Here is a 25,274-nt window from a genome sequence, read left to right as displayed (position 1 = left end):
TACAGATTAATTTGGCTTCTGAATCTCACACCTTGCCAAAGGTGGCTGTTATGAGTTGAATTGTGTGCCGACCCCTCACTCCCCAAAAAAGATTTGACGTTCTAGCCTGTCACCTCAGAATGGGATGTTATTTGGAAATAGGCTCTCTGCAGGTAGAATTAGTTAAGATGAGGTCATACTACAGAAGGCGGGTCCCTAATCCAATAATGACTAGTGTCCTTAGAAGACAGTCATGTCAACGGATGATTGGATAAAGAAATTATGGTTCATATATACAATGGAATATTACTCAGTCATAAAAGATGAAATCCTACCATTTACAATGACATGGATGGATCCAGAGGTTATTATGCTAAGCGAAATAAGTCAAAGATAAATACTATATGATTTCACTTACATGAGAAATCTAAGGAATAAAAAGAACAAACTAATTGAAAACATTGACAAATATAGAGGATAATCTGGTCCCTGCCAGAGGGGAGGAGTTTGGGGGACTGGGAGAAAGGGATGAAAGGTTAAAGAGGTACAAATTAGTAGTTGATAGATGGTCACAGGGACAGGGGAGCACGGCACAGGGAATGCAGTTAGCTAGGTGGAGAGCCAGAGGGGTGACAAAGTAATCAGGGGTGATTATTTCATAAACTATATAAATGTCTAACCAATGTACTGTATACTTGAAACTAATAATGAAATCAAATAAAATGCTAAAAAAAAAGGCGGTCATGTGAAGACAGAGGATTTGGGTGATACATATACAAGCCAAGGGACACCAAAGATTGCCTTCAAACCACCAGCAGCTAGGAAGGATGCCTCTACAGATTTCAGGAGTGTGGCCCTGCTGACGTCTTGATCTCAGACTTCTGGCCTGCAGAACTCAAGAGACAATAAATTTCTGATGTTTTAAGCCACTCAGCTTGTGGTAATTGTTATGGCAGCCTGAGGAAACCAACACAGTGTCCTTGACTTTGAATTCTTACAAATAATGGAAGAGGAGGAAATAGTCACCTGAATGTCATGACCTACAGGTTTTCAATGACTTTCTCGTTTATTTTCTGATAATGGAAAACATTTTCAAAAACATGCCCAGTCAACACAGGAGTGCTAGAAAAGCAAAACAACAGGTAACTAAAATTTTAATATGCTTAGGTACTGACATAAAAAAATTTAAAAATCAGTGTTACAACATTGGTTTTCAAAGATTAACACAATTCTAGTAAAATTAAGTTTTGCAAAGTTGAATTTCCTTAACACTTCATTTCAGTATTAATCTAACTCTTTACAATCTACGAAGATGGTATTATTTCATCTTTTTTTTTTTTAAGGGTCAGTCCTCTTAAGTGAAATGTTAACATGGGGCCCCAATATATAACGCAGAAAGTGAAGATGTTCTAGTTGGTGGGGGATGAAGAATGGGGGGGTCCAGAGGGGCCCTCATGCTTCTCTTGGTGTCACCTCTTAAGACTCTTAGGGCCCTAAGCATAGTCTGAGAACCATGGAATTAAAATATTAACAGTAAACACTAAATAAAATTTCACTGACAAAGAAAAACCTGGAAGTTCATTCAGTAACCAATCTTTTTAACTCTCTTTTCCACATGTTTTTCTTTGGTTTTATCACTTTAGAAAAATTCTTTGAACATCAATTGTTTGAATGGTGCCTACATTAAGCAAAAATTCTATTTCTACACCTGGAAATTATCTATAAGATAGTTGCAGCTGAATAGGATCCAATAACAATAATTTTTTTAAAAACAGTTTTTAGGTAGTTCACTGTTCATACTAATAAAAATTTAAAAATTTCTCATGAATAAAGCGCCAAAGCCAAGATAATTTTTGGGAAGATGAAGCATCCCAATAAATGAAAGGGAGATTCTAAGTAAATGCAATATCACAGGGCCTGAGGATGGTCATCCAAACAGGATGAAAGAGGTCAACAACATTCACACAGCCCTTCTATGTGATGTGATGTGACGTACATAGAACAGCTGGGCTGTGAGGATGTGGAGACAGGTGCACAGCGATACTGATTAAAGATGAGTTGGACCTCAGAGAGCACAAAGCCACAGGGAAGCATCTGCTTATGGTTTCGTGTTAGAGTTATTAACAGCACAAAAAAGAAAGTCATGAGACACATGGCCTTTTGGTTACTTACTAAAGACCTTTCTTTGAGACTTATTCAGGCATTTATTCATTTCACAAACACTTCCGTAGATTTCACAAACACTTATAATATGCCAGACTCTGTTCTAAATACTTTAGTACTTTATACATCTTACCCTCATAACAACCCTGTGAGGTAGGTACTGTTATTAGCCCTATTTTACAGATGAGGAAACAGGCACAGAGAGATAAAGCAACTTGCCCAAGATCATAAGGCTTGCAAATGTTGATCTTGGATTCAAACCCCTTTCAAGGGAAAAAAAAAAAAAAAAAATGACACCTTTGGCTAGGAAGAGAAATTTGTCCTAGAAAAATCTTAGGAAATGGTCTGAGTAAAAAGGAAAAATTGATATGCTACGGCACCAGAACTGATACCTTAATTGCTCATCATATCACAAGAATACCATCTCTAAATCACTTTTAATTTCAACAAGATAAATGTAAATTGTACACAGATGAATACAGGATTTATTTCATTTTTAGTAAAGGCCCTTAATAAATTTAAATGTTTTGAAATGTCTGAAGGGAAATCAGATTGTTTTAATATTGCATACCAGCCACACCAACTAGAAGCTGATTCAGGAAGCACTTGCTTCTCTATCACAGGGACTAACATAAAAAAGACAGTAAATAAATATTAAGTTTGATATAAAAAACTGGTTTAAAATAGGTTTAAGAATAACCTTGTACATCCCAATTCATTACTTTATCATATTCTTGAATTCTTTGCTTTATGTGAGAAAGTTTATTCTTTAGATAATCACAGCGTTCTTTTTTTTCCAGAAATGCAGGATCCTGGAAAAGAAACATAGTTGTTACGTCAGCCTCTGCTTCCTCAGTAAAGAACATACAAACATACATTATAACCCAGAAAATGCCCCTTCAGAGTAGATTTCAAACTCTGCCTAAGAGAATAACAGTGAAGCTCTCCACATGTTTTTAGTAGACTTTATGTTTTGGAATAGTTTTAGGTTCACAGCAAAATGGGTAGGTTCAAAGAGCTGAGGCACCTTTAACTTTAGTAGTCAAAAATATGTAAAAAGTAAATAATAAGTATAGAAATGCTTAATGAAAGCCCTCTCCAGCCTCTACTGATCTGTGTAGTTAAGGACAGAGTTGGAAACATGTAAAATAAGTTAATCTTTTTGAAGGAAATGTGGGTGGAGAGTCCTATATTGGTACTCATTTCCCTGGGCGGCTAAATCAAGACACAGCAGAATGTAACCAGAAGAGATGAGCAGAAGAGGTGGCCAGGAGCCACCTCTATTCCCCAACAAGTAGAATCTTAAAAAATACAAAAAAAGAACTACTTTAGTGAAAAGAATCTAAAGTCTGTCAGTTGTCACTATTGTACTTGGATAAGAATATGCTTTGAAGAAGAAAATGGTTTTATGCACCTTCTTTTTTTTCTTAAATTCTTCATGGATTCGTGAAATTCTCTCATGTTCCTAAAAACAGAATATTGCATACTTGAATTAAAACACTTGCATTTACTCAAATCATACCTCATCAATGTCTCAAAGCGTACTGAGAATTAGGACAGAAAACAATTTTTAACTAAGACTATAATGAAAATATTTATACACAAAAAATTCAATTCACTGGACGAACATGTGAGGTCTTACTGTTTATCAGGCACCGGGATCTAGTGAGCAGAGACAAAGGCCCCTGCCCGCACGAAACCAGAAGTGAGTCCCAGTGCTACTGCTTGCCAGCTGTGTGACTTGAGCAAGCTCTTTCCCCTCCTAAGATTCAGTTTCCTTATTGGTAAAGTAGAAATAATAACCACAACTTTCTCACAGGGTTGTGAGAAGGTTCACTTATTTGAAGTGATCCTTATTAAGTGCTTGGCACATGATGATCCCAACATTAGCTATTACTAAGCATTACTTTCATCCCTGTTGGAAAGTTCTTTCTCATGTTATTAGGTATTGGGATTAAGAGGTTGAGATTGTTCAACTTTTGAAAATTGCTAACATAAGGTTCCTTCTAAATTTATTCTAAGTTTTATAATTGAAATTTGTTCAGGGGTTGAACAGGCTATCCAAAGGAAACAGATAACTAGAGCAATGCCTTTATCTGTGGAAACCTATGCTTTAGAGATTGCAAGACACTGCAAATCTAATAAATAAAAAATAAATGTAATAATTTATAGTTCTAAAAGCTTCCCCTGAGAACATTTTCCATCATTTACCCACATACTTCTCCCAGTACATTTTAATTCATCAGTGTCCTTAATAGACTAAGATCGTGAGTATTGCTTGTGTTCTGATTGCTGCCAGCAGTGAGATGAACCTGGTGATTCAGCTGTCACCTCTATTAACAGGTCCTGGGCTGCTGGACTGGAGACACAGGCTGAGAGCTGTAAAACCTATCCTGGAGTCTGTGAGAGAAGATGAATTTAAGAGGGTGAGGACCAGAGAGATTATTTTGAGCAATATTCCTATTTTATTGGCTTAGAAAAGTCATATGACTGTTTGATTTTTCAAGGGCACACAACCAGGTTTGTGAGAGAACCTGTGCCTCCAAAGCAGGGCTTTGAAACAGTTCCCTGGGGATGTGCTGGGAAGTGAATAAGCCTTACTGGCAGACTCCTGCCCACAGCGAAACTCAGTGTGTGGCCAATAAGTGAATTTTTGTGATACAATTAATATTTCTACTTTAGATAAGGACTGGAGGAGACACCGAAACTAACTGTGGCCTGGTCACTTGGCTACTTACTTGCCACACCACGTTAAAGACCAGGAGAGATGACTTGTTGATACTGTGTGGCAATGCCATGGGAGGACTCATACTGAGGATACCTAACCCACAACTGCAGACCCACATGCCTGAGCCCCTGCCCACTCATACAAAGCCCACAAACCAGAGACCACAGGTCTAGGCTCAAGGACTACATGTCATGGTTCGGTTTTTCAGCATCTTGTCTGTCAATCAGCTCACTCCTCCCGCCCTGTGCTGATCCAGATTCCTGGGGCCTGCTTAGTTCTTCCTGCACTCCTCTGGGGGACTCTAAACTTGGTCGCCCTCCTCAGACCTTGCTTGTCTTCCAAATGGTACTAACTGACCCTTGACCTGCAGTGTTTGCTGGATTTTTCCTGCTTCCTGGTACTAGTGTCACTTAGCCAACACGATCCCTTCACTCCAGGGTTGGGAAAATGTCACTATTCTACACATTAGGCTTAGACAGCTCATACTCATAACTGATTTAAATGTGCACTTAAAAGTATGTGGTCAAAACAAAGATGCCCAACTAATACGGGTCTAAGAAGAAGAATGAATATATATATACACATATATAAAAAACATATATATGTTATATATACATACATTATTTAAAAATGTATTTGACATTTATTTAAAAATGCTATGAGAGTTCTTAAAATTTTAATTACACAAGTAATAGATTAGATGAATCTATCCTCTTTAAAAAGGATAAGTTATTATACACAAAAGTTCACAGCAGCCTTATTCTAATAGCTAAAAAGTAGAAACCACCCAAACGTCCATCATCTGATAAATGGATAAACAAAATATGATATATGCTTACAATGGAATGTTATTATCCCACCACAAAAAGGAACGAAGTACTAATTTTTGCTACAGTATAGATGAACCTTGAAAACATCCTACTAAATGAAAGAAGCCAGACACAAAGGGCTACATATCATATCACTGCATTTATAAGACATGTTCAAAAAACCAAATCCTTACAGACAGAAAGCGCATTAGGAGTTGTCAGTGGTTGGAGAGAGGTGGGAATGGGGAATAACTGCTAATGGGTATGGGGTTTCACTTTGGGGTGATGAAAGTATTCTGGAACCAGAGAGTAGTAATGGTTGTATGACTCTGTGAATATACTAAAACTCTTTGAATTGTACACTTAAAAAGGGTGAATTTGCCATAATGAGAATTAAAAAAAAAAAAAGGGTAAATTTTATGGTATATGAATTATATCTCAATAAAACATATACATTTGATAAAAAATGCCATCGATTATGAGGGCATCGTGATTTCAGAGATATTAAAATATGAAAAGGAAAACAAAAAAGATAGAACTTTACAGAAAATGCTTAAGTCCCCATGGCTGCCCTCTCTACCTCTGGTTTTCTTCTCTGCCATGATCATGGTTATTGGTCTGATGTACGTGCCTAGTAGCTCACGTTCGGAGCTTCAGAGCTGCTCTTCATTCTTACCCACCATGCTCTCTGGGCCTGGGCAGTCCCCACTTGGCTGTTACTTACTGCTAGAGAATGCAGGTCCTCTGGTTGGCTCTCCTATATCCTGCCTGCTCCTTAGTGAATAAACCCTCCTCGAATTATCTTAGTCTGAGTGTGCCAACTGTCCATTGGGACCCCGATTGACTCAGTATATGTATCTTAGGCAAATTTATACTTTACTTAAATAAGAAAATAAAATACTGTTTAATAATTGAAGGCAGAAGGCTTAAATTATATAATTTGAATTGTAATCTTGACTAGTCACCTTGAAGATCTCAAACGACTTTCATAGACACAGATAGCTGATACAGATGGTTATGGCTTTCCTATATTTCAAAAAAGGTCAGATTTTATCCTTTCTTAACTATTGGTGCTTCTCCGAGGCAGCTGGAGACACTGACCTGTTGGTTTCCCGAATGAGGTGGCAATCTGCTCATCACTGCATCCAACTCATCAAACTTCCTCAAGATGGCCTGAACTTCTGCAGAGAGCTCTTTGTACTCTGAAAACTGGTCTTGGAACACAGCTTTATAGCGTTCTCGTTCATCATCTGTCTGAATCATAGGGTATTTTCTGCGGGAAAAAAAAATAACCAGAGTTATAACTTTTTCACTAAAACAAGCTGAATGGGAAATCAGCTTAGCTTATTCCTCACTGACCAGACTGCACCTTCAGTTCAATATATTACGTCTTGGGTAACAAAGAACTATTCAAATATAAATGATTTTAAGCAGAGAAGGTTACCTTAGAGACAAACAGGAAAATGAAAAGCCCAGATGGAATCTCTCAATTTCTAACCTGACGGAGGATTCGGATGGATACTCACGCCACATAATCAGGCAACACGATAGGCTTAGGAATGTGGCCGGGGGGGATGTGTCCACTCAGGACTTCAGGTTTTGTTTTTGTTGCTCTCAACTCTTTGAAATTAACTTCTTGGTCTCTCTGTCTGTCACCACCAATAGCCATTTCACACTACAGTTTGGGAGAAAAAGAGGATTTGTTTATAAACAGAGGCAGTAGGAAAAAAAAACACACACCCAAATTTGATCTTAGGAGAGAATGGAGGGAGACGCAGGAGTAAGAAAAGTGTAAAGAGCAACTACATTTCACTTCAGACTTACATGTTTTATAGTCACAAAGTTGTTCTGAATGTTTTTGTAATAGCTAAAGGGAATCACATTGAGATATGGGAGTACATAATAAGAACACCATTAAACCCCAATGTATATGTCAAAGGTGGATGATAAAATGTTAAATGTGGGGTCTTAAGTACTTTTATTTAGGATTTATACTCCAACTAATTGTAAAAGAATTTTAAAAAGTAGTTAAAAATAAGAAATTCAGAGAATAAAAATGGAACAAGGCTATTTAAATGGAAAGAGAAAAAATGACACTGGAACCTGAGATGAATCAATTCCAGCAGCCACTGTGGAGGTCAGAAAGAGAAACGAGGGGCGTTATGTTCATCATCTGAAAGGAAAGCAAGCCCTTCCAGAGGAGAGAGGTGATGGGTGTCTTCAATCTGACCAGGCGTCCCCACCCTGCGATTCCCTGAGGAGGGCCTACAAGGATCCTGAAGGTGCTGGTTTAAGTCACCCTGAAGTTCTTTAGGACTAGAAATGAGTTTGTAAGGCAGGGTGGGCAACGCTGTACTGCTGGAGGAAAGGGAGCTCGACTATGGGCACAGTGGTTCTTCCTTAGAGCAGGAAGCTCCCCCAAGGCTCCCCTGGGCCTTCAGTTCGTGCTTGCTGAATTAAACTCATTGAACTAAACTGAGAGCAGCTTGGGAGGGCCCCGACTTCATTGAAAAATATATATATATATAAAACAGGATTTTAAAACCTTGCCTGACAGCTTTTAAAAGCTTCTGTTTCCTGATTTCCTATCTCTGAGGCAGCCTTTGAGGTTTGGTCTAACATTAGCTCATTCTCAAAACCACTAGCTCTTAACTCACCAAACAGGGCAGCCCATGGAGTAGAGGATTAAATGTGGAGACTGCTAACCAGCCCTGGGAAAGGGTTATAAGAAGGAGAAGTTGGCAGCCATGACGTTAGGTGAAGGGGAACCAGATCACCTAAAGCATGTCTAGCCAGTGGGCCCCAAACAGCAAAAATGAGAATGGGGAGCTAAATACCCTGAGGAAACACGGTGAAACAAGAGTATTTCAAGGAGCAGAGTCTGAGGGTTGGATCAATGATGCTTGAGAATGCCAGTCTTCACCCTAATGAATTCTTTTGTATTTAATCTTGAAAATGAATCACGGTGTTAAACATCAGGGGAAATCTTTTTGGCTTAAGTAAATGGATGTTTCATGGTATCCCTTTTGAGCTTCTAAATACTTAATCCATTTCTCAGGCAGTTGGTGGAGGAAGTGGGCAGGGGAGTCCATGTGAAGAGTCCATATGAGGTTTTTTCTCCTCCCCTAGGTAAAGTTTTTTCAAGCAGGAACTATTCATCTTTCTTACTTGCCCCTCTCTAATTCCAAGATTTACCTTTGAATGTAAAGAGGGAGTTTCAATATTTTCACAAAGACTGTCTAGCCTGCTTTAATTTGTGTGTGTGTGTGTGTGCTTTTAACATTTTCTTTCACTCTTTTTGAGTGAACCTCATTGACCATCAGTTTAGAAAAACCTACTGGGAAAAAAATGTCTGAAACTAGACATGAGACAAAGAATCAAAACCACTTTATGCTTTCACAGAAAGCCTGAGCTGGGCCCCAGCCCTGGGACAGACCACTCTCAACCAGTGTTCCTGATTACAATCACAAAGCCCCAGATTTCATGACCTTTCTTTGCTTCTAGTAAAAACATCTTGTCAGCAAATATCAGAAAAGCTTTATTGTGAGGCAAGAGAAAGTAATTAAGCAACGGGATAAGTAATGCTTTGGATATAATTACTAAGCGTTTCAAATTAAAAACGGGCTGAATGAATGAATAATTTGTTAAATTAGAAACGGGGAGAGCTAGATATGTATTTCAGTGTGCATTTGTCCAGTTTTTGATTCTCTCTCCCTTTGAGCATATCATGTAATGATACACAGGCCCCTGAATCCAAACCCACACCATTACTTTCGATACCCAGGTTAGATTTTGGCTTTTCTAGCTTGGGAAAGAAATCTGCTCTGCACTTAGGGATTTATTAGAATTTGTTTCTGTCTCTAAGTGATCTTACTTTATGTCGGTATATTATTTATTTTAAAAATAATCTTATTTGCTTTTTATAAACCGTAATTGTTAAAATACAAAATAAGAAGGGACAGCCTAGTAGATAGATCCAAACAAGTGACAGGAAACTGAAGTTCAGAGAGGGTAACTAGTCTCCCTCGAGTCACGGAGCTAGGAAGTAGCTGATCTAGTAATCATGTTCAGATCTGCCTTTTCCCAAAGTTTATTTTCCGTTCATCACACTGTAGTGCTTCTCCTGTGGTAGGCTGCTAATTCTTCCCTGCCAAGGACTAGGAAGGAAAGGTGAATATCATATCCGACGAGAAACTGGAGATCTAATCTTTTCTCTAAGGAGTCTCACTGGTCAGTCGATAGAGATTCTAAGTCATGAGATTCCTTCTCACAGAGGTCTGCCTCTAGAATACACCTCAATACGTTGATTCACAGTGATCCATCTACCAGGAAGAGGCCTTTGAAAGGCTGCATTTTGCATTCAACTCCCACATACTGAAAGAGGACAAGGTAACTGGATTGACAGGATTTGAAAAGGAGTCCCAGGAACGGGGATTCCAACTTTGCTAAGGTTCATCACGGCTATCCCAGGACCTCTCTCAGGATCTGGGACCCTGGACATGCTGAGCACCAACCTTCTAAGGTGGCTCAAAAGAGGTACCCTAGAACTCCTGGGCAGATCCTTCCAATCCCATCCCTGCTACAGCCACATTCTCACCAAGGAGGCTGACCACTCTATCATTTGGGGCACCTTCCTCTAATTAAGTCAAGTCTTTTACTCTACTCTGCACTTAATCCCCAAAAGGGACTGACCAGGAAGCCCATAAATTCCATCCTGGCCAAGAATGACCCCCCCTCCCACATCATTACCACACTGCAGTTCAGGAAGCAGCCCTGTCCAGCCCTGCGTCGAGCAGTCTGCTCGGCAACACGTACGCCACCTTTAACCCCACAAAACAAACAGTCTTATCTTCTGTCCCTGAGGGTGCTCCAGAACATCTTTCTTAATGCTAGCGCTGTGACTTGCTAACTCTGAGATCAGATTTTGATGTCACCTGTTGAGACAGCCTTTAAAAAAATGAATGTCCCCATATGTAAGTTTTTAGGCCCTTTTTCCATTATAAAGTCTTTCTAACCCTGATCCATCTTTTAAACCAAAGTCCCTTTAAACTCAGTATTTTCCATACAGCGAACATTATTTTAGGACTCTTAATGGGACTGCGATTCATTCCTGGCCAGGGTGGAATTTAGGAATTTCCTAGCCAGTCTCTCTGAGGGAGCAGGACTTACCAGTGGGTTAAGGTGATACTAGCCATCTTGAAAGTACTGGCGACCATCTGCCAAAGCCACCCTCGTGGTGACTCCCAGTTGGGAAGACTGCTTTCTGCATTTGGTTAAACTCACTTATGTCTCTGGACTAACACTGGAAGGCAGCTCACAGGATAAGTTAGGGAGGTGGCACTTAAATCTCAAACAGAAGGCCAGTGTTATTATCTAAACATTAGCCTCATTTTCCTTGTCTCAATACTTGAAATGAGTATTAATTTACTTTTTTAAAAAGTTAAAACATTTTTGAATAGGTAATACATACACATGGTATATAATTCAAAAGGTCCAAAAGGGCACACAACGAAAAGTCTCCCTTTATCCTTGTCCCACTAGTTAGCCAGGTGCCCGCCTAAAAGCAACTACCATTATCACTTTCAGGAATATCTGATATGTATATTTCAGATAGCTCAAAAGTGAACATCTGTTTACTTACTCTGACTTTTAGTACCACTGAATTAGAACAAATCTAATTGAAATGTCTGACAGCAATAAACGATGAATAAATAAATAAAACTAAAGAATCGGGAAGTTAAAACAAAGTGCGAAACAAAAAGCTTCACACACAGAGGTACAGTGGTATTTTCTCTAATTCTATGGACAATATTTAAAATGTATAGGTTTGTAGCACCAGGTCCACACTGTCTTGTAAGAGAGAGACTCTTTAATATTCTGTAGACCAGCTCATACCAGTCTCATCTGTCCCATGCCTAGTCAGTCAGGGCTCGTCAGATATCTCTTGATTTCTAAAGAATTATGAATATCCAAAATAATCTCAGAAAAGCTTTTGAGCTATCTCAGCTGCAAGTCAGAGGACTTCACATCCATGTCATAAATAATTTAATGCAACTGACTCTATAAAAAAAAAAAAATGTGGCTAATTATAAATCCCCAAAGATGACCAATAAACCATGTTGAATTTGAGACATTATCATCCATAAGTTCATTTCCCCAGGAGATGTCAGAGAAATACAAATCTTTAAGCAAATTATTTAAATTTTATAGCTCTTGATGCTTGTGCCTCTCCCCCCCTCCAATTTTCACATTCTACTAATCTTTTGTCTGTGTTTTCTTTCTCACTAGATGTGGAAGCCCTTGTAAAATGGAGGCAATACTCCCTGTAGTATTCAGCCCACAGCCTAACTGGCACATGTTTGCTCAATGAATTAATTAATAATGATGCTGATGTATTAATCACAATCCCTTGGACAGACCGTTCACCGGCCTCATAAATCCCTATTGCAGCACAAACAAATATTTTCAAATAGTATTTGTGTGTTATAAAGAATAAAGTGAAAAAAACTCATAAAAGGTATTTTCAAAATGTATGCACTTAACAAAGGACTTGTACAAATTAGCAATTCAATAAAAAAAATTGGACAGGATATGACGGTTAATAGAGAAAGAAATGCAAACATAACATGAAAAATGCTCAACCTCACTCCTGATAAGAGAAATGCAAATTATAACCACATAAGATATGATTTTTTTACCTATCAGAATGACAGATGTTAACAAATTTCCTAACACACTGTTTTGGTCAGGAGATGAGGAAGCCTGTTGTACTGTTGAGAGTAGAAATTGGTAAAACTTCCATTGAGCAAATGGGCAATCAATATATATAAAATAAAGTATATACTTATATGCATAAGGTTATTCACTGTAGCACTGTTTATCATTTAATCCTCTCAGCAATCCTGTGGGTAGAAGTTATCACTATTACTCCAGTTTTACAGATGAAGATACAAGGCACTAGAAGGTTAAATACCTTGCCTACTGACACACAGTTAGTAAATCATCGAATTTCTTTCCTGACGCAACGAAATTTGGTATCTGGAAGCAAAGTGAAAAAGATGAAAAAGAACTGCAAAGACATTTAAAGAGACTGAAGAAAGTCTGGAAGAATTACTTTCATTTTTAAAAAATTAAAAATTAAACATAAGGAGAACCAACAGTTCACTTGCATAAGATTTCATGGAACAAAATTAAAAGCAGCTATAAATAGCCTTGTCTCATTTGATCCTTTCAGTATTAGAAAAAAGCTGAAAGTCCTATTATAAACTTGATGTAAGATACACTTTCACAGACAGATATATCCTGTAGATTTATAGAGAGAAAATAATAAATCTAGAGATAAACTATAATGTGAACTTTATTCTTACCATTCTCCTTTTTGATGGCAACGATGGCTCACTTATCTGTAATGAAAAGAATTAAAATGATTTTTCAAAGGCATGTGATGCTACTTTATAAATGTTTTCAGCCATACAGCCCAATCTGTGTTATACAGGTTGATTCTTTACTTGCCAGATGTTCTTCCTACTCTTTTGGCCACATTTCCATGGGCCAATGGAAAACAGAGGAGGAGGAATAACTGTAATTCCCTGTGAATCAGGAGCAGACAGCAGAGTTGGAAACATGGAGATGGTAGGGACTATTAGGTGAGTTGCTCTGAATTCCCTAGAGATTTTATTTATTCTTGGCTCCCATTACCTTGCATAGTTAAAGAGTCGGGGACAGTTACATTATAAAATTAACAGAAAAAAGCCACAGGCCATTACGTCTTCTAACAATACACAGAAAGGCACAACCTCCAACATGTGAGGTGATTCAAATCTAATCAATCATTGTGAAAAGTCTGATAAAAACAAGTTTTTGTTGAGAAAGGGAAAAGAAAGTATTATACTGATAATTAATCATTCACGCAGAATTTAAAAAAACATTAAGAACTGTTATTAAACTTACATAAAATTATAAACATAAAATTATGAGCATGTGTGTTTTACTATCTAGATTTGACATTGATTGGAATTTAAGGTTCTTTGTATACACAGATGTAAATTTAAGAAATCTGCTTAACGTGCTGAGATAAACTTTTAGAAATAACTTGAATCTATGTCGTGTTCTAATAAGACAAATATATTCTGTGACAAGAGTATGAATCACATTGAAACATGCTGAGGTTCTCCATGTAACATATAAGGTACTTGTTATAAACTTAATCAGTTTTTTGTTGTTGATATACGTAAGATTCTTGTAAAAGATTAAAAACAAAATATATAGGTCAGTGAGTAAATAAATAGGTTACTGAGTAAATAAAAACACTATTTCATTATTATCTATAGTTTTGCCTAACATACACCATGCGAAATTATATAGTATCTAGCACATCTTTGGAAAAGTGGGAAAAGATGCATGATATAGCTGACTTAAAATTAAGGAAAAAATTAGGGTAATACTGAGATTTTCAGTGGCATAGGCAGTTCTACTACACTCTCCTACTTAGAAGAAAGCAAAACATTAACTTACTTCAGGGTAAAACGAAGCTAGAAGAACATACTCTTACCATTTTGCCACTTTTTAAATAAAATAATTTTAATTTTATATAGTCTTATCCTCCAGGAATTATTATTAATTCTCCTCTTCTTCCTTCTCCCCCTTCCCCTTCTTATATTTACTTAGTTAAATTCCAGAAATAAAATCAAGTGCATGGCTCCCATTCTAATTTGGAACACTCATCTCCCTAAAATAAGGATGAAACATCAGAACACCTGGGCAAGTTTTCATAAGGTATATTTATAACAACCTACCCTCTCAATAACTAAAAAAAAAAAAAATCAAATATAGTTCACCATATTCTTACCTGACTTTATTTAACTCAGTAGAAGAAAGTGGGACTCATCATAACAGATTTAAATGAGCAGTTTCCTCCTCTAACTGAAAAATTGTTTTTTGTCTTACCAAAGTAAAGAATTGAGGTTATTGTCAAACTTATTTTAATGATGAGGCATTTGTTGAACATGTTAATATTCTTCTTTGCATGGATTCAGTAGCTGTGTTTTCCCCTTAAGCATCAGAAAGACATAATAATGCAGCCAACAAGCCATATACTACATTGCATATCTGGTGTTCACTTGCAGTGTTATACAACAGCGACACACCAGAGTGGGTTATCCCAGTCATGGCATGTCAGTTTATGAGCTAGGACTTTTGAATTTCAGGTTAAAAAAAAAAAAAAGCTTTTACAAATTCTTTGTTTTGAGAACTATACACATTTAAAAAGGAAGTAAAAAAAAGAAAAACAAATGACAGTGAAATTTCTTACCTCCTGTTGTTCCATGCATTCCCTATGTCTCCGAGCTGTCTCGTGCCTCCATAACTTTAGGCAAACCAAAGCACTAATGAGATAAACAATCATGGTGACAAAAAGGAAGATCATTGCTGCTATTTGTCCTCCTTCTACCCGGCAGAACACCGCATTCACTGGTGTATTAAATAATGGATAGTAGCAGAGTCCACCTCGGTTGATATCATTCACATAGACTATGGCTGCAGCCATATACAAAATAAACAAGGCAACGTTAATTCCAAATTCAGTTAGGGGCCACCAGTTAGAGTCCAAAAGAATGGTCTGATAATACATGGACATGCCAAGAACCAGAATAATAATGGTGGAGATCCAAGCTAATCCAGCAACCACAAGTACAAAAGGGGTTTTGGGACCACTGTAGTAATAGCCCCCATATACACTGCCCAGGCCACCAATGCCTCCGATGGCAGTGGGTGCTGAATATCCAAACATGTTATACCACTCGCTGTCCTTGTGAATGTAAGCTGTGACACAAGCGAAGACGCCGGCTCCCAGAAGCAGCTCCACTACACCCAGAATTCTCAGCAGGCCTGCCCACGACTTCATGTAGGAATACCTCAGGTTATACGCCTCCACCTTCTCACTGTATGTTCGAGCTGTTTGTGTGTGTCGGCCTAGAGATCCATAGGGATCCTGGGGAAGCATCACTTCAGCCTCTTTCTGGGAATTATAGGTTCCTTCTGACCCTCCGTAAGGATCTTTGCAGGAGCTGAGGGGTGAACGGTGGTTTGGTTTTACTGGAGAGGCTGGAGGTGAGCACTCCACTCCATCGGAGATATATTTGATGTCCGACACTGGCTTATCCCATTCTGCATCCTTTTTCTTCCTTCTGAAGAAGTTTTTCCAGGACTCGGGAACAAAGCGCCTTACGGGTTTGAGATCTGGTGCTATGGCTGGTTCCTCTGTGTCACTTGAGTAGAAGTAGGGGCCGAATGGTGGCTGTAATGGGAGAGGGGGTGGTGGCAAAGGATCAGCACTCACAGCCAGCTCACTGTCACGAAGAGTCTGGAGGGTTCTTATGGTGCCATCTTGATAAGCCAAATCTCCTGGGACCTCATCGTAATGCTTGTCCCGATTCCTGGATCTTCCATCATTTGTCGACATTTGTGATTTCTACACCTATGGCCAAGATTAAAGTTATCACTTATGCTTAGTTACTTATTATTTTAATAATGCTGACTTTATTCACTTACTAGTGAATGATCATATTTAGGAAACCAATATAACCATGTCTTATTATTATTATATGTAAAATGATAACATAAATATGTATATTTAAAACATATATAACTCTTGTTAGCCAGGGATACAGTCATTATTCTATACAATTTTAAAAGCAATCAAAATTTGAAATTAGTTCTGAATTAAAAGTTATAAGTCTAATTTATCTGAGTCCTATAAATAAAACATAAGAAAACAAAAATAAGACTAAATTTTAACAAGACAGGATACCACCACATTCCAAAGTAGAGTCTTTTCCTCAAGCAGCTAAATAAAAATATTTAAGAGTTTGAGCATACCAAAATTTGATGGGTCAGCAAATACTCTTCATTTTCATTAACTCAAATCTGCTTTGGAATGAATGGCCCAAGAGAAGCAGCTTGTTAAAAACAGGGAGTGAAGAGTCCCTTTCCTTCCTAAATCAGGAAAGTCAGTTTAGGGGAGTTGCTTCCCTCACTCTAAAATATTAACACTTGATACTAGATTTTTAAAAACTGATTTCACAGAGAAAAAAAATCACCAAAGATAAAAATTCCCCAAAAGTACAACACAGAGCAGCAGCAATGACCATGTATATCATCACTCTTCCCAGGGCAATTATCTAAAGGCAACCTGCTGTTGCCATAGAGACTCAGAAGGTATCTTAGAGGGTATTAAATCCACCTAAAAAATAAAGCATAGAAAAAGCACTTTAACTGAATCTATTGATTTCTTTCATGAAATCAATGACCCGATACATATATAAAAAGAAAGAAACCATTTGCTAATGTAACTACAAGGTTTAAAGCACATGAATTTCTCCCTCAAATTGCTTATGTGTATTTACTTCAAGACTCACTGGGTACGTGGCATTGTACTTGGCACTATGAAGGTGGTATCAAAATTCAAGTGGAGTCTACGCCCACGCTATCTTGAACAAGCCTGCTCCTGTCAGATCTTGGAAGCTAAGCAGGGTCAGGCTTGGTTAGGACTTGGATGGGAGACCACCTAGGAAGACCAGGTGCTGTATGTGTAAAAAAAAAAAAAAATTCAAATGAATAATCCCATCTTTAAGGTTTTGAACAATTTAGAATTCCCATGGCTTTGTTTTATTTTACTTTTTAAAATGGAGACTGCTCATTCAACAAATACTTACTAAGCACGTCATGTACCAAGTTTATCAGTGCTGTGCTGTGTACAATGCTGAAGGTGTATCAGTGAATAAAGCTGACTAAAATCTCTGCCTTCATGGAACTTATATTCCAGTGGGGGCTAGGGGTGACAGATTAAAGATAAGGGAAGTAAAATACATTGCATGCTAAGGAAAAAAGTTAAGAAAGGGGATAAACAGTGTGTTGTGGGCAGGGTCTTATAATTTTAAATAGAATGACTAGGGAAGTTTTCATAGAGAACATCTGAAAATAGAAATGAAGGTGAAGGAAGAAGCTAGGCAGGTATCAGGAGTAAGTACTCCAGGCAGATGGAGCAGCTTGTACAAAAGCCTTGAGAGAGTGCCTGGCATGTTGGATAACTATTAAGGCATAAAGGCCAATGAAGCAACAATGAGGGTATATAGAAGAATTGAGGCCATTTGAATCACTGGGGCCTTGAAAGCCATTGGAAAGGACTTCGGCTTTTACTGAGAGTGAGATGAGAAGCCACTGGAGGATTCTGTGTAGAGGAGTGACAAGATCTTACTTGTTTTAATAGGATCTGGATGCTGTATTGAGAGTACACTCCAGGAGACAAGGGCAAAAACAGGGAGACTGGCACGGCCACTGAAATAATCAAGTAGCCCATGGTGGTAGCAATGGAAGCAGCAAGAAGAGATCAAATTCTAGATACAGAGAATTAAACTTTTTATCACAGAAACTTTCAAACATAATAAAAGACGAAAGAATAGTATTATGAATGCTTATGGATCCATCAACTAGCTTCAATAAGTATCAATTTATGACCAATCTCGTTTCATTATTCCCCCTACCTTAGTCCCTCTGCCAATAGATTACTTTGAAGCAAATTCCAGACATTAGATCATTTCACCTGCAACATTTCTCTACATTTCTAGTTTAGCCTTGGAAGAAACAGCCTGGAGAGTTTGAAATACCTGTTAGAAGTACAGGTGGCGATGTCAAGTAGGCAGTCTACATACAGAAGAGTATGTACTGCCACAGACTAGACAGAATCATCCAGGAAATGGGTGGAAATGAAGAAATCTAAATTCTGGGGCTTTCTCATGTGGCACTCCAATTTTAAAGAATTAACTGGGACAGTCCGAGCCTGGTGCCTAATACAAAGTCGGAACTCTATAAATGATAGCAATCAGTTTTTTTTTGTCTGATTTTCTTTTATCTGTTATCTAACAGTTTAAATTCTAGAAATGCAAAGTACTACTATGGTTTTGAAATCACTGTCCAAAGAAAAACAGAAGCACAAGCACAACAAATAACTTTAGCAAGTTTTACATAATATCCTTCAATATTTACGTTATATGTGCATTTAAAGGATACCCCATTGCTTAATTTAACTCATAGGTTAAAAAAAAAAGTGTGCCTCACTGTAATGGATTTATCTTCCCCTGGGAAAAGTGGCTTACGGTCCGCTGTTTTAGCACATTAAATATCTGGATACCCCTCAGCTCTTGCAGTGTCATTGAGAGAACACTTAGATTCAGCAGGCTGAGGCAGAGTGGGTCTTTGTTTTGTCAAGACCTGAATCCTGACTCCACTCTCTTGGGGCACATATCACGGAAAGCCGTTGCAGTGGGAGGAGATATGGTTCCCCCAGCAAAGTGTCAAGGAATCGAGCTTGGTCACCTTCACACAAACAGAATCACCACTTTAGCGAGCTTTAAAATTTTGCTGGGCCCATGAAACAGGCGGATTTTGGATGTTTTGGGGTCCCCAGAGGGTTGTTAAAAGCCCTGAGGGTTTTAACTTCACCCACCAGTGAGCACCATGGGCTACCAAGCATCTCTCCTGAGTCTGCCCCTGGGCGCCGCGTCCACCCATCCCGTTCAGTCCCCTGCTCCGCCCACCCCGCGTGATTGCTCCGTCTTTGCGTCTGAGTGAAAATCCACTTAGTCTGGAGATTCCGCCCCAAAGTGGCCGTCACTAAGTCGGCTCAGACATGCCTGGATTCCAATAACCAGGATCCCCGCGCCCAAAAGGACCGCGGCGCCGCAGCTGCGCACCTGTGTCCCCTGAATGAGACCTGGCTGACTTCCCCCTCCCGGCCCCGCTCTCCCAGGATCCCCTCAACCCTTACCGCGCCAGCTTCCGCCGCAGGTTATGGCGGGGCGGATCTGCGAGCGCCGCCAGCCCGGAAAGCTCCTAAGAGCGGGAAGCGCGCCGAGAGGAGTCAAGGACCCCACCCCACCCCACCCGCTCACCTGCCCGGGGCGGCGGGGCTCCACCCCTCGCGCCCACCCTCACCTGCGCTGCTGCCGGAAGAGCGCGCACGCCGCCCACGGGACTGAAACTGGATCGGGCTCCTGGGGCGGGGCGAGCCAAGCCTTGCCCCGCCCGGCTTTGTCAGGTCTCCCGCTTGGAGCCCAGGCAGTTCCGCGCGCGCCCTTCGCCCCCGCCTCTCACAGCAAAGTTAACAAGCCAGGCTCTGTACTAAGAGCTCCGCAAAGGTAGTTTGGGGTGTGATTAATCCCTTCGGAGAGTTCTCATCGCAAGGCTGCCATCCACCTCCTATTTTTTGAAAAGTTTTGACACTGGATGGAGATTCACATACTATGCTCAATGACGCATGGTAGACAGTACATGTTAGGAAAATATTAAAAGATGTTAGAAACAAAAATAAATTCAACGTTTTAATTTTGATATAAATTATGTAAAATAATTTCTTTCCAAGAGGTATCTAAAATATTCCACTGTACAACATATAAAAATGGTATCTGAGAAGCCAGAGACCACAAAGAAACTGTGATTAAGGCACAAAGTTTATTTACACTCATAATTGTATACTAAACTGTCTTTTAATTCGTATTTACAACCCCATAAAGTTTCTGTATTCTGAATTATTCCTTCACATTTTCTGATATTTGGCATAATGTTCAAATACACTTCATACACACTGACCTCCCCTCCCAATACCACTCACAAGACTAAATAAATACTGGAGAAAAAAATTAAGATATTATTTGAAGGCTTGATCTTCGATTTACTTCAAGATGACAAAAGAATTAGTTTCTTGTGCTGAGCAACCACAAGAGTGAAGATTTAAGTTGTAATTTACTTGCAAAGCATATTACGCCTGTACAAGTACCACTGAATAAAACTAATAAAAATCTGTCAAGTACTATGTGATTAGCAGGCTGGTTTCTATGTCCCATCGCTCTCATAGTCTTCTATTATCATGTTGTCTTCTTCCATGTCTTCCTGCACTGAAAAGGGCTGAGGCTGGCTCGCAGGCAGTTCACTCCCACTATTCTGACTCAAGGGAGGGGACCAGGTTTCAGGATCAGCAGTCTGAGTGGGTTCATCCAGAGCTTCCTCTGCAGGCTGCCCTCGCTTAAGCTGGGCTTCATCTTCACTTTCTGGGTCTATCATTCCATGCTCCCTGTCAGTCAGGGCTTCCATTTTCAATCTGCCAGATTTATAATGCAGGCATTAATAACCAAAAGAGGGGATTCCTTTAAATTATACCACAAGTAAGATGATTCTGAAGGCATCTCCTGTAGCTTTCATTTACCTTCATTCTACTTTTTAGCCAGGCCTTTTAATTTATTTAACAATATAAACAAAAAAGTACAAGGTAAATTACAAGTTGTGAATAAATCATTACAACTTACAATACAAACGAGCTGATTAATGTCTTTAGTAAAGAGTTCTTACAAATTAAAAGAAATTAAACAGAAAAAGATATAAAACACAGAAAACTTATAGAAAAAATATCAATGGCAATAAAATAAATTGTTCAACCTAATTTATAATTTTAAAAATGGAAATTAAAATAATGAGCTACTACTGTCATTTTTTAAACTGGCAAAGACCTTTTAAAATAATAAAACCCAGTGAATACAAGATACACTAAAGAGGGCATAAAATTGTCAACATACTCTTGGAAGCAATCTGGCAATAGAGAGCAAGGGCCTCAGAAAGATGTATATTGATTAATCCAGCAATTTTATTTCTAGGAATTCATCCTAGAAATAGTATTTGATGTGTATAATGATTTAGCTATAAGGAAGTCTGTGATAATAAAAGTTGGAAATAAGCTAAATGTACAAAAATAAGGTATAGGTTGAATTATAGGAAACTATGCAGCTATTAAAATATTAATTAGCTAAATATTAATATTTAATATCATTCAATAGGAAGCAAAGATAATGTTAAATGTGGTCATCATAAATGAAAGATAACAAACTAGTCATTTAATAAGTAGCACTGACAAATCCTGCCTCCCAAGTCAGATCAAATAGCTGAAACAATAACAGTGCTTTTGTAGTTCCTGGTCATTTCAGGCTTCAAACATAGACTAAGTGTTCTTAGACATCTCTTAACAGGAAAGCTAAAAAGGGATTTCCGGATATGAAAGATTTGTTGAACTAGAGAATTTAAAGATTCCTCTGCCTTTGTGATTCCATGATTCTATTAAGTCTTTTTCCATTGTAAGCTGGTGAAAATATGCTTTTAAATGTAATAAAATGATGGGTCTACAATACAATCATATGATCTTTAATCACTGGATCCAATATGTAGTTCTTGGATTTAACAGATAACATTTACTGACTGTATATTGAAAAAAACAGACAACGTAGTCAATGGACATTTCAGTAACAGCTCTTGAAAATTAAAATTATCAGCATACCTTCCAAAGTGTCGCGTCAGAGGAAGCCTTCCAATATCTTGGATAAAAGAAATCTGAGCTGAAACAGAAATTTTTAAAAAGCTTTAAATAGACATTTGTCCAAAGAAGATATACAAATGGCCAATAATGACATGAAAAGATGCCCAAATTCATTAATTAGGAAAATGTAAATCAAAACCACTAGATACTATTTCATACCCCTTAAGATGACTATTATCAAAAACAAACAAACAAAACAAAACAGTTCAACAAGAATGTGGAGAAATCAGAACTTTTTGCATCGCTGCTGGGAACATAAAATGCTGTAGCTGATGTGGAAAATGGTAAAAATGAAAGATAGAATTACTGTATGATCTTACTATTCTACTTCTGGGTATATACCCAAAAAAGAACAGAAAGTAGGATCTCAAAGAGTTATCTGTATACTCATGTTCACAGCAGCACTATTTGCAACAGCCAAAATGTGGAAGCAATTGTCTAGTGACAGATGAATGGATAAACACAATGTGGTATATACATAACAGTTAGCCTTTAAAAAAAATTCTGACATATGCTATACACGAATAAACTGTGATGACATGCTAAGTGAAAGAAGTCAATCACAAAAAAACAAATACTGTATGATTTGACTTATGTGAGTTACCTGGAGTAGTCAAATACATAGAGACAGAAGATGGGTGGTATTGGCAGGCGTGGTGAGGTAGTGTTTAATGTATATAGTTTCAGTTTTGTAAGATGACGAAGTTCTGTAGATTGGCTGAACAGGTGAATATGTTTAGCAACAGTGAACTGTATACTAAAAAATGGTTTAAGATGATAAATTTTATAAGGAAACATTTACTCAAGAAAATCAAATAAGAGTCTGCAGCATTTGAACCATGACCTGCTCCTTCCTTTCCTCAGCTTTAGGGAGCCCTCGCTCCAGTTAGGTGCAGCCAAAAAAGGGCTCCCTTGCTGGTGAGTGTGTCTAGCCAAAAGTTTGGTACTCCCTTTCTCCACCCAGTCTCCACCCACAGGATGGAAGTTCTATTCCAGTGGCCCAGCAGGACAAGAATACCACCTCCTTCACAAACTGAGATGGCCCTCACCCCAGCTCATTCATAGGGCAGAGGGTCCACACGGGGATAGGCCAAGCCAAGAAGATCAGAGGTTACCTCCAGTTGAACATACACCCAGAATAGTAGCTCTGGGATTTTGCCCTGGGGAAAGAGGAATTCCATAGGAAAGAAGAGCTCTGAAGCTTTACCAAAAGGATCTGACTTTATTTAAAACAAAGTGTGGAGAAGCTCAGGATTAAAGACCTTCCTGAAATCAATGGCTCCTCTAAATTAAGAGTAACAAGCTAAACATAAGCCAGCTACTTCATCAGAAAGAACCAGAGAAACAGACAGCTAAGAAGAGACCTCCTGGGGTCAGAACAAATCTGAGACATGCCTCAAAAAAGTCTATGCTTCCCAAATTTAAATTGATCAGACTGTGGGATAATTCATGCCCCTGGAACTGTTGAAAACAGAGCAATCGGCTAGTAATTAATTAGTGGAGCAGAACAAATGAGTGTGATATCAAACAAGGCAGACAGTTTAATCGATAAATAAAAGCAGTCAAAGAGATCCCTGCTAAAATCACTGTCACCCCAAGGTGATTTGGATGTGCTCAAGGCTGAGCTCTCTGAGGAGTGACAAAGGCTTAATACTACAGGGGGAATTAGACTTTATTAAAGTGGTTTAGCCATGTCACTAACCAAATAAACAAGCAAAAAACAATAAAAACAAGCCCCAGAAGGTGGAAAGAAATCGGTATCCAGAGTTGCTATGATATGTAACCTAAAATGTTCAATCTTTAACAAAACATTATGAGACTATGTAAAGAAACAAGAAAGTGTGACCCATACACAGGAAAAGGGTAGGCAACAGAAACTGAGAGGACCCAGACATTAAATTTAATAGAAAAATACTTCAAAAGAGCTATTATAAATATGTTCAAAGAACAAAAGGAAACCATGCTCAAAGAAGCAAAGGGAGCTGTAATAACGTCTCATCAAATAAAGAATATCAATACAGAGACAAATTACAGAAAGAACCAAATAGAAATTTTGGAGTTGGAAAGTACAACCAAAATGAAAAATTCACTAGTGGGGCTCAATAGTAGATTTGAATGGCAGAAGACAGTCAACTTGAACATATGTTGATAGAGATTATGCAATCAAAGAGAAAACTGAATGAAGGAAAACGAACAAAGATATCAGCAGAATGTGGATACCTTTAAGCATTCCAACAAATACTAATGGAGAACTAGAAAAGAGGACAGAAAGGAGCAGAAAAATTACAAAGAAATAATGTCTGAAATGACAAAGTACACAAAATTAAAGAAAAGGGATTAAAAATTGATAATAAAAAGCCAAACATCCTATTTTTGACTAAGTTTTATAAACCTTTTAAAAGTTTGCAAATCTAACACTATGAAGGCTTTTGGATACTTGGAGCTCTGTTCTTAGAATATGAATTTTCAACTAATGGATCAGTGATTCTCTAAATGATTCCAATGTAAGTAATCTAAACCAGTACTTCTCAAACTCCTCAAATATCTCCTGCATAAGACTCACTGGAAAATCTTGTTAAAATGCACATTTTTTCAGTAGGTCTTGGGTGAGACCTAAGATTCTACATTTCTCTCAAGTTTCCAGGTGATGCTGATGTTCCTGGTCCAAGGAAATGCTTGCTAATCAAACTGATTCTCAGTCCTACAGCTGGGATGGGGACATGGACCATGGCCAACATGAGTTGGTGGCAGTAGGGCTGGGACTGAAAAAAGCCTGCACTGTCAGGAGATATTAGACAGAGGAACTGAGTAAATAAATGCATTTAACAAAATGGGAGAAAAATTTTCATTGTTCAAGAAGGGAGGTACAGATACTAAGAGGAAAAAAGTTAAACTCTGTGATGTCAGAGTGAAATTGAAGGTAACGGTGTTAACTCATGTTACACACACACACACACACACACACACACACACACACACACACACACACACACACACACAACCTTCCAAGATTTGTACCATTGAAAGAGCCTAGAAACAATGACACTCCAGCAGCATGAGCATACATAGCGCCTAGATCCTAATTTCTAAATACCATATCCAATTAAAAAACCAGGGCTCCTTGAAATTCCTGATTCCAGGACTGAGGTAGGGAAAGCATAAAATGATATTAGAACACTTT

At 38.4% G+C, this 25,274-nt stretch overlaps 2 protein-coding genes across 8 annotated transcripts in view; both read right to left on the bottom strand.

Moving 5' to 3' along the window:
* Positions 1-1,022: 1,022 nt before the first annotated feature.
* MARVELD2 (MARVEL domain containing 2) lies at positions 1,023-19,810 on the bottom strand. 3 transcript variants are annotated; one of them, XM_039870140.1, is made up of 7 exons: positions 19,669-19,810; positions 14,990-16,153; positions 13,047-13,082; positions 7,206-7,354; positions 6,781-6,952; positions 3,557-3,607; positions 2,832-2,954 (listed from the first exon to the last, which is right to left on the bottom strand). In XM_039870140.1, exons 2-7 carry the CDS (start codon positions 16,136-16,138, stop codon positions 2,832-2,834), a joined length of 1,680 nt encoding a protein of 559 aa, XP_039726074.1. In that variant the 5' UTR covers positions 16,139-16,153; positions 19,669-19,810. The 3 variants fall into 3 exon arrangements, with proteins under 3 accessions (XP_039726075.1, XP_039726074.1, XP_039726076.1); XM_039870142.1 differs by lacking the exon at positions 19,669-19,810 and adding an exon at positions 19,502-19,615; XM_039870141.1 differs by lacking the exon at positions 19,669-19,810 and having other exon boundaries at positions 1,023-2,954; positions 14,990-16,138.
* Positions 19,811-20,165: 355 nt separating this feature from the next.
* Positions 20,166-25,274, bottom strand: part of RAD17 (RAD17 checkpoint clamp loader component) — a 35,694-nt gene continuing 30,585 nt past the window's right edge. For all 5 annotated transcript variants that reach the window (XM_039870134.1, XM_039870138.1, XM_039870136.1 and 2 more), the window contains 2 exons: positions 22,055-22,112; positions 20,166-20,830 (listed from right to left, as the gene is read on the bottom strand). In XM_039870134.1, coding sequence (XP_039726068.1) covers positions 20,566-20,830; positions 22,055-22,112 — 323 coding nt within the window. In that variant the 3' untranslated portion in view covers positions 20,166-20,565. The remainder of the gene's footprint in view (positions 20,831-22,054; positions 22,113-25,274) is intronic.

Source organism: Pteropus medius, unplaced genomic scaffold (genome assembly GCF_902729225.1).
Source record: "Pteropus medius unplaced genomic scaffold, Ma_sr-lr_union100, whole genome shotgun sequence".
In the NCBI taxonomy this organism is placed as follows: domain Eukaryota; kingdom Metazoa; phylum Chordata; class Mammalia; order Chiroptera; family Pteropodidae; genus Pteropus; species Pteropus medius.
Note: the sequence above shows the minus strand (reverse complement) of the source record. Positions and strands in the feature narration are given on the sequence as shown.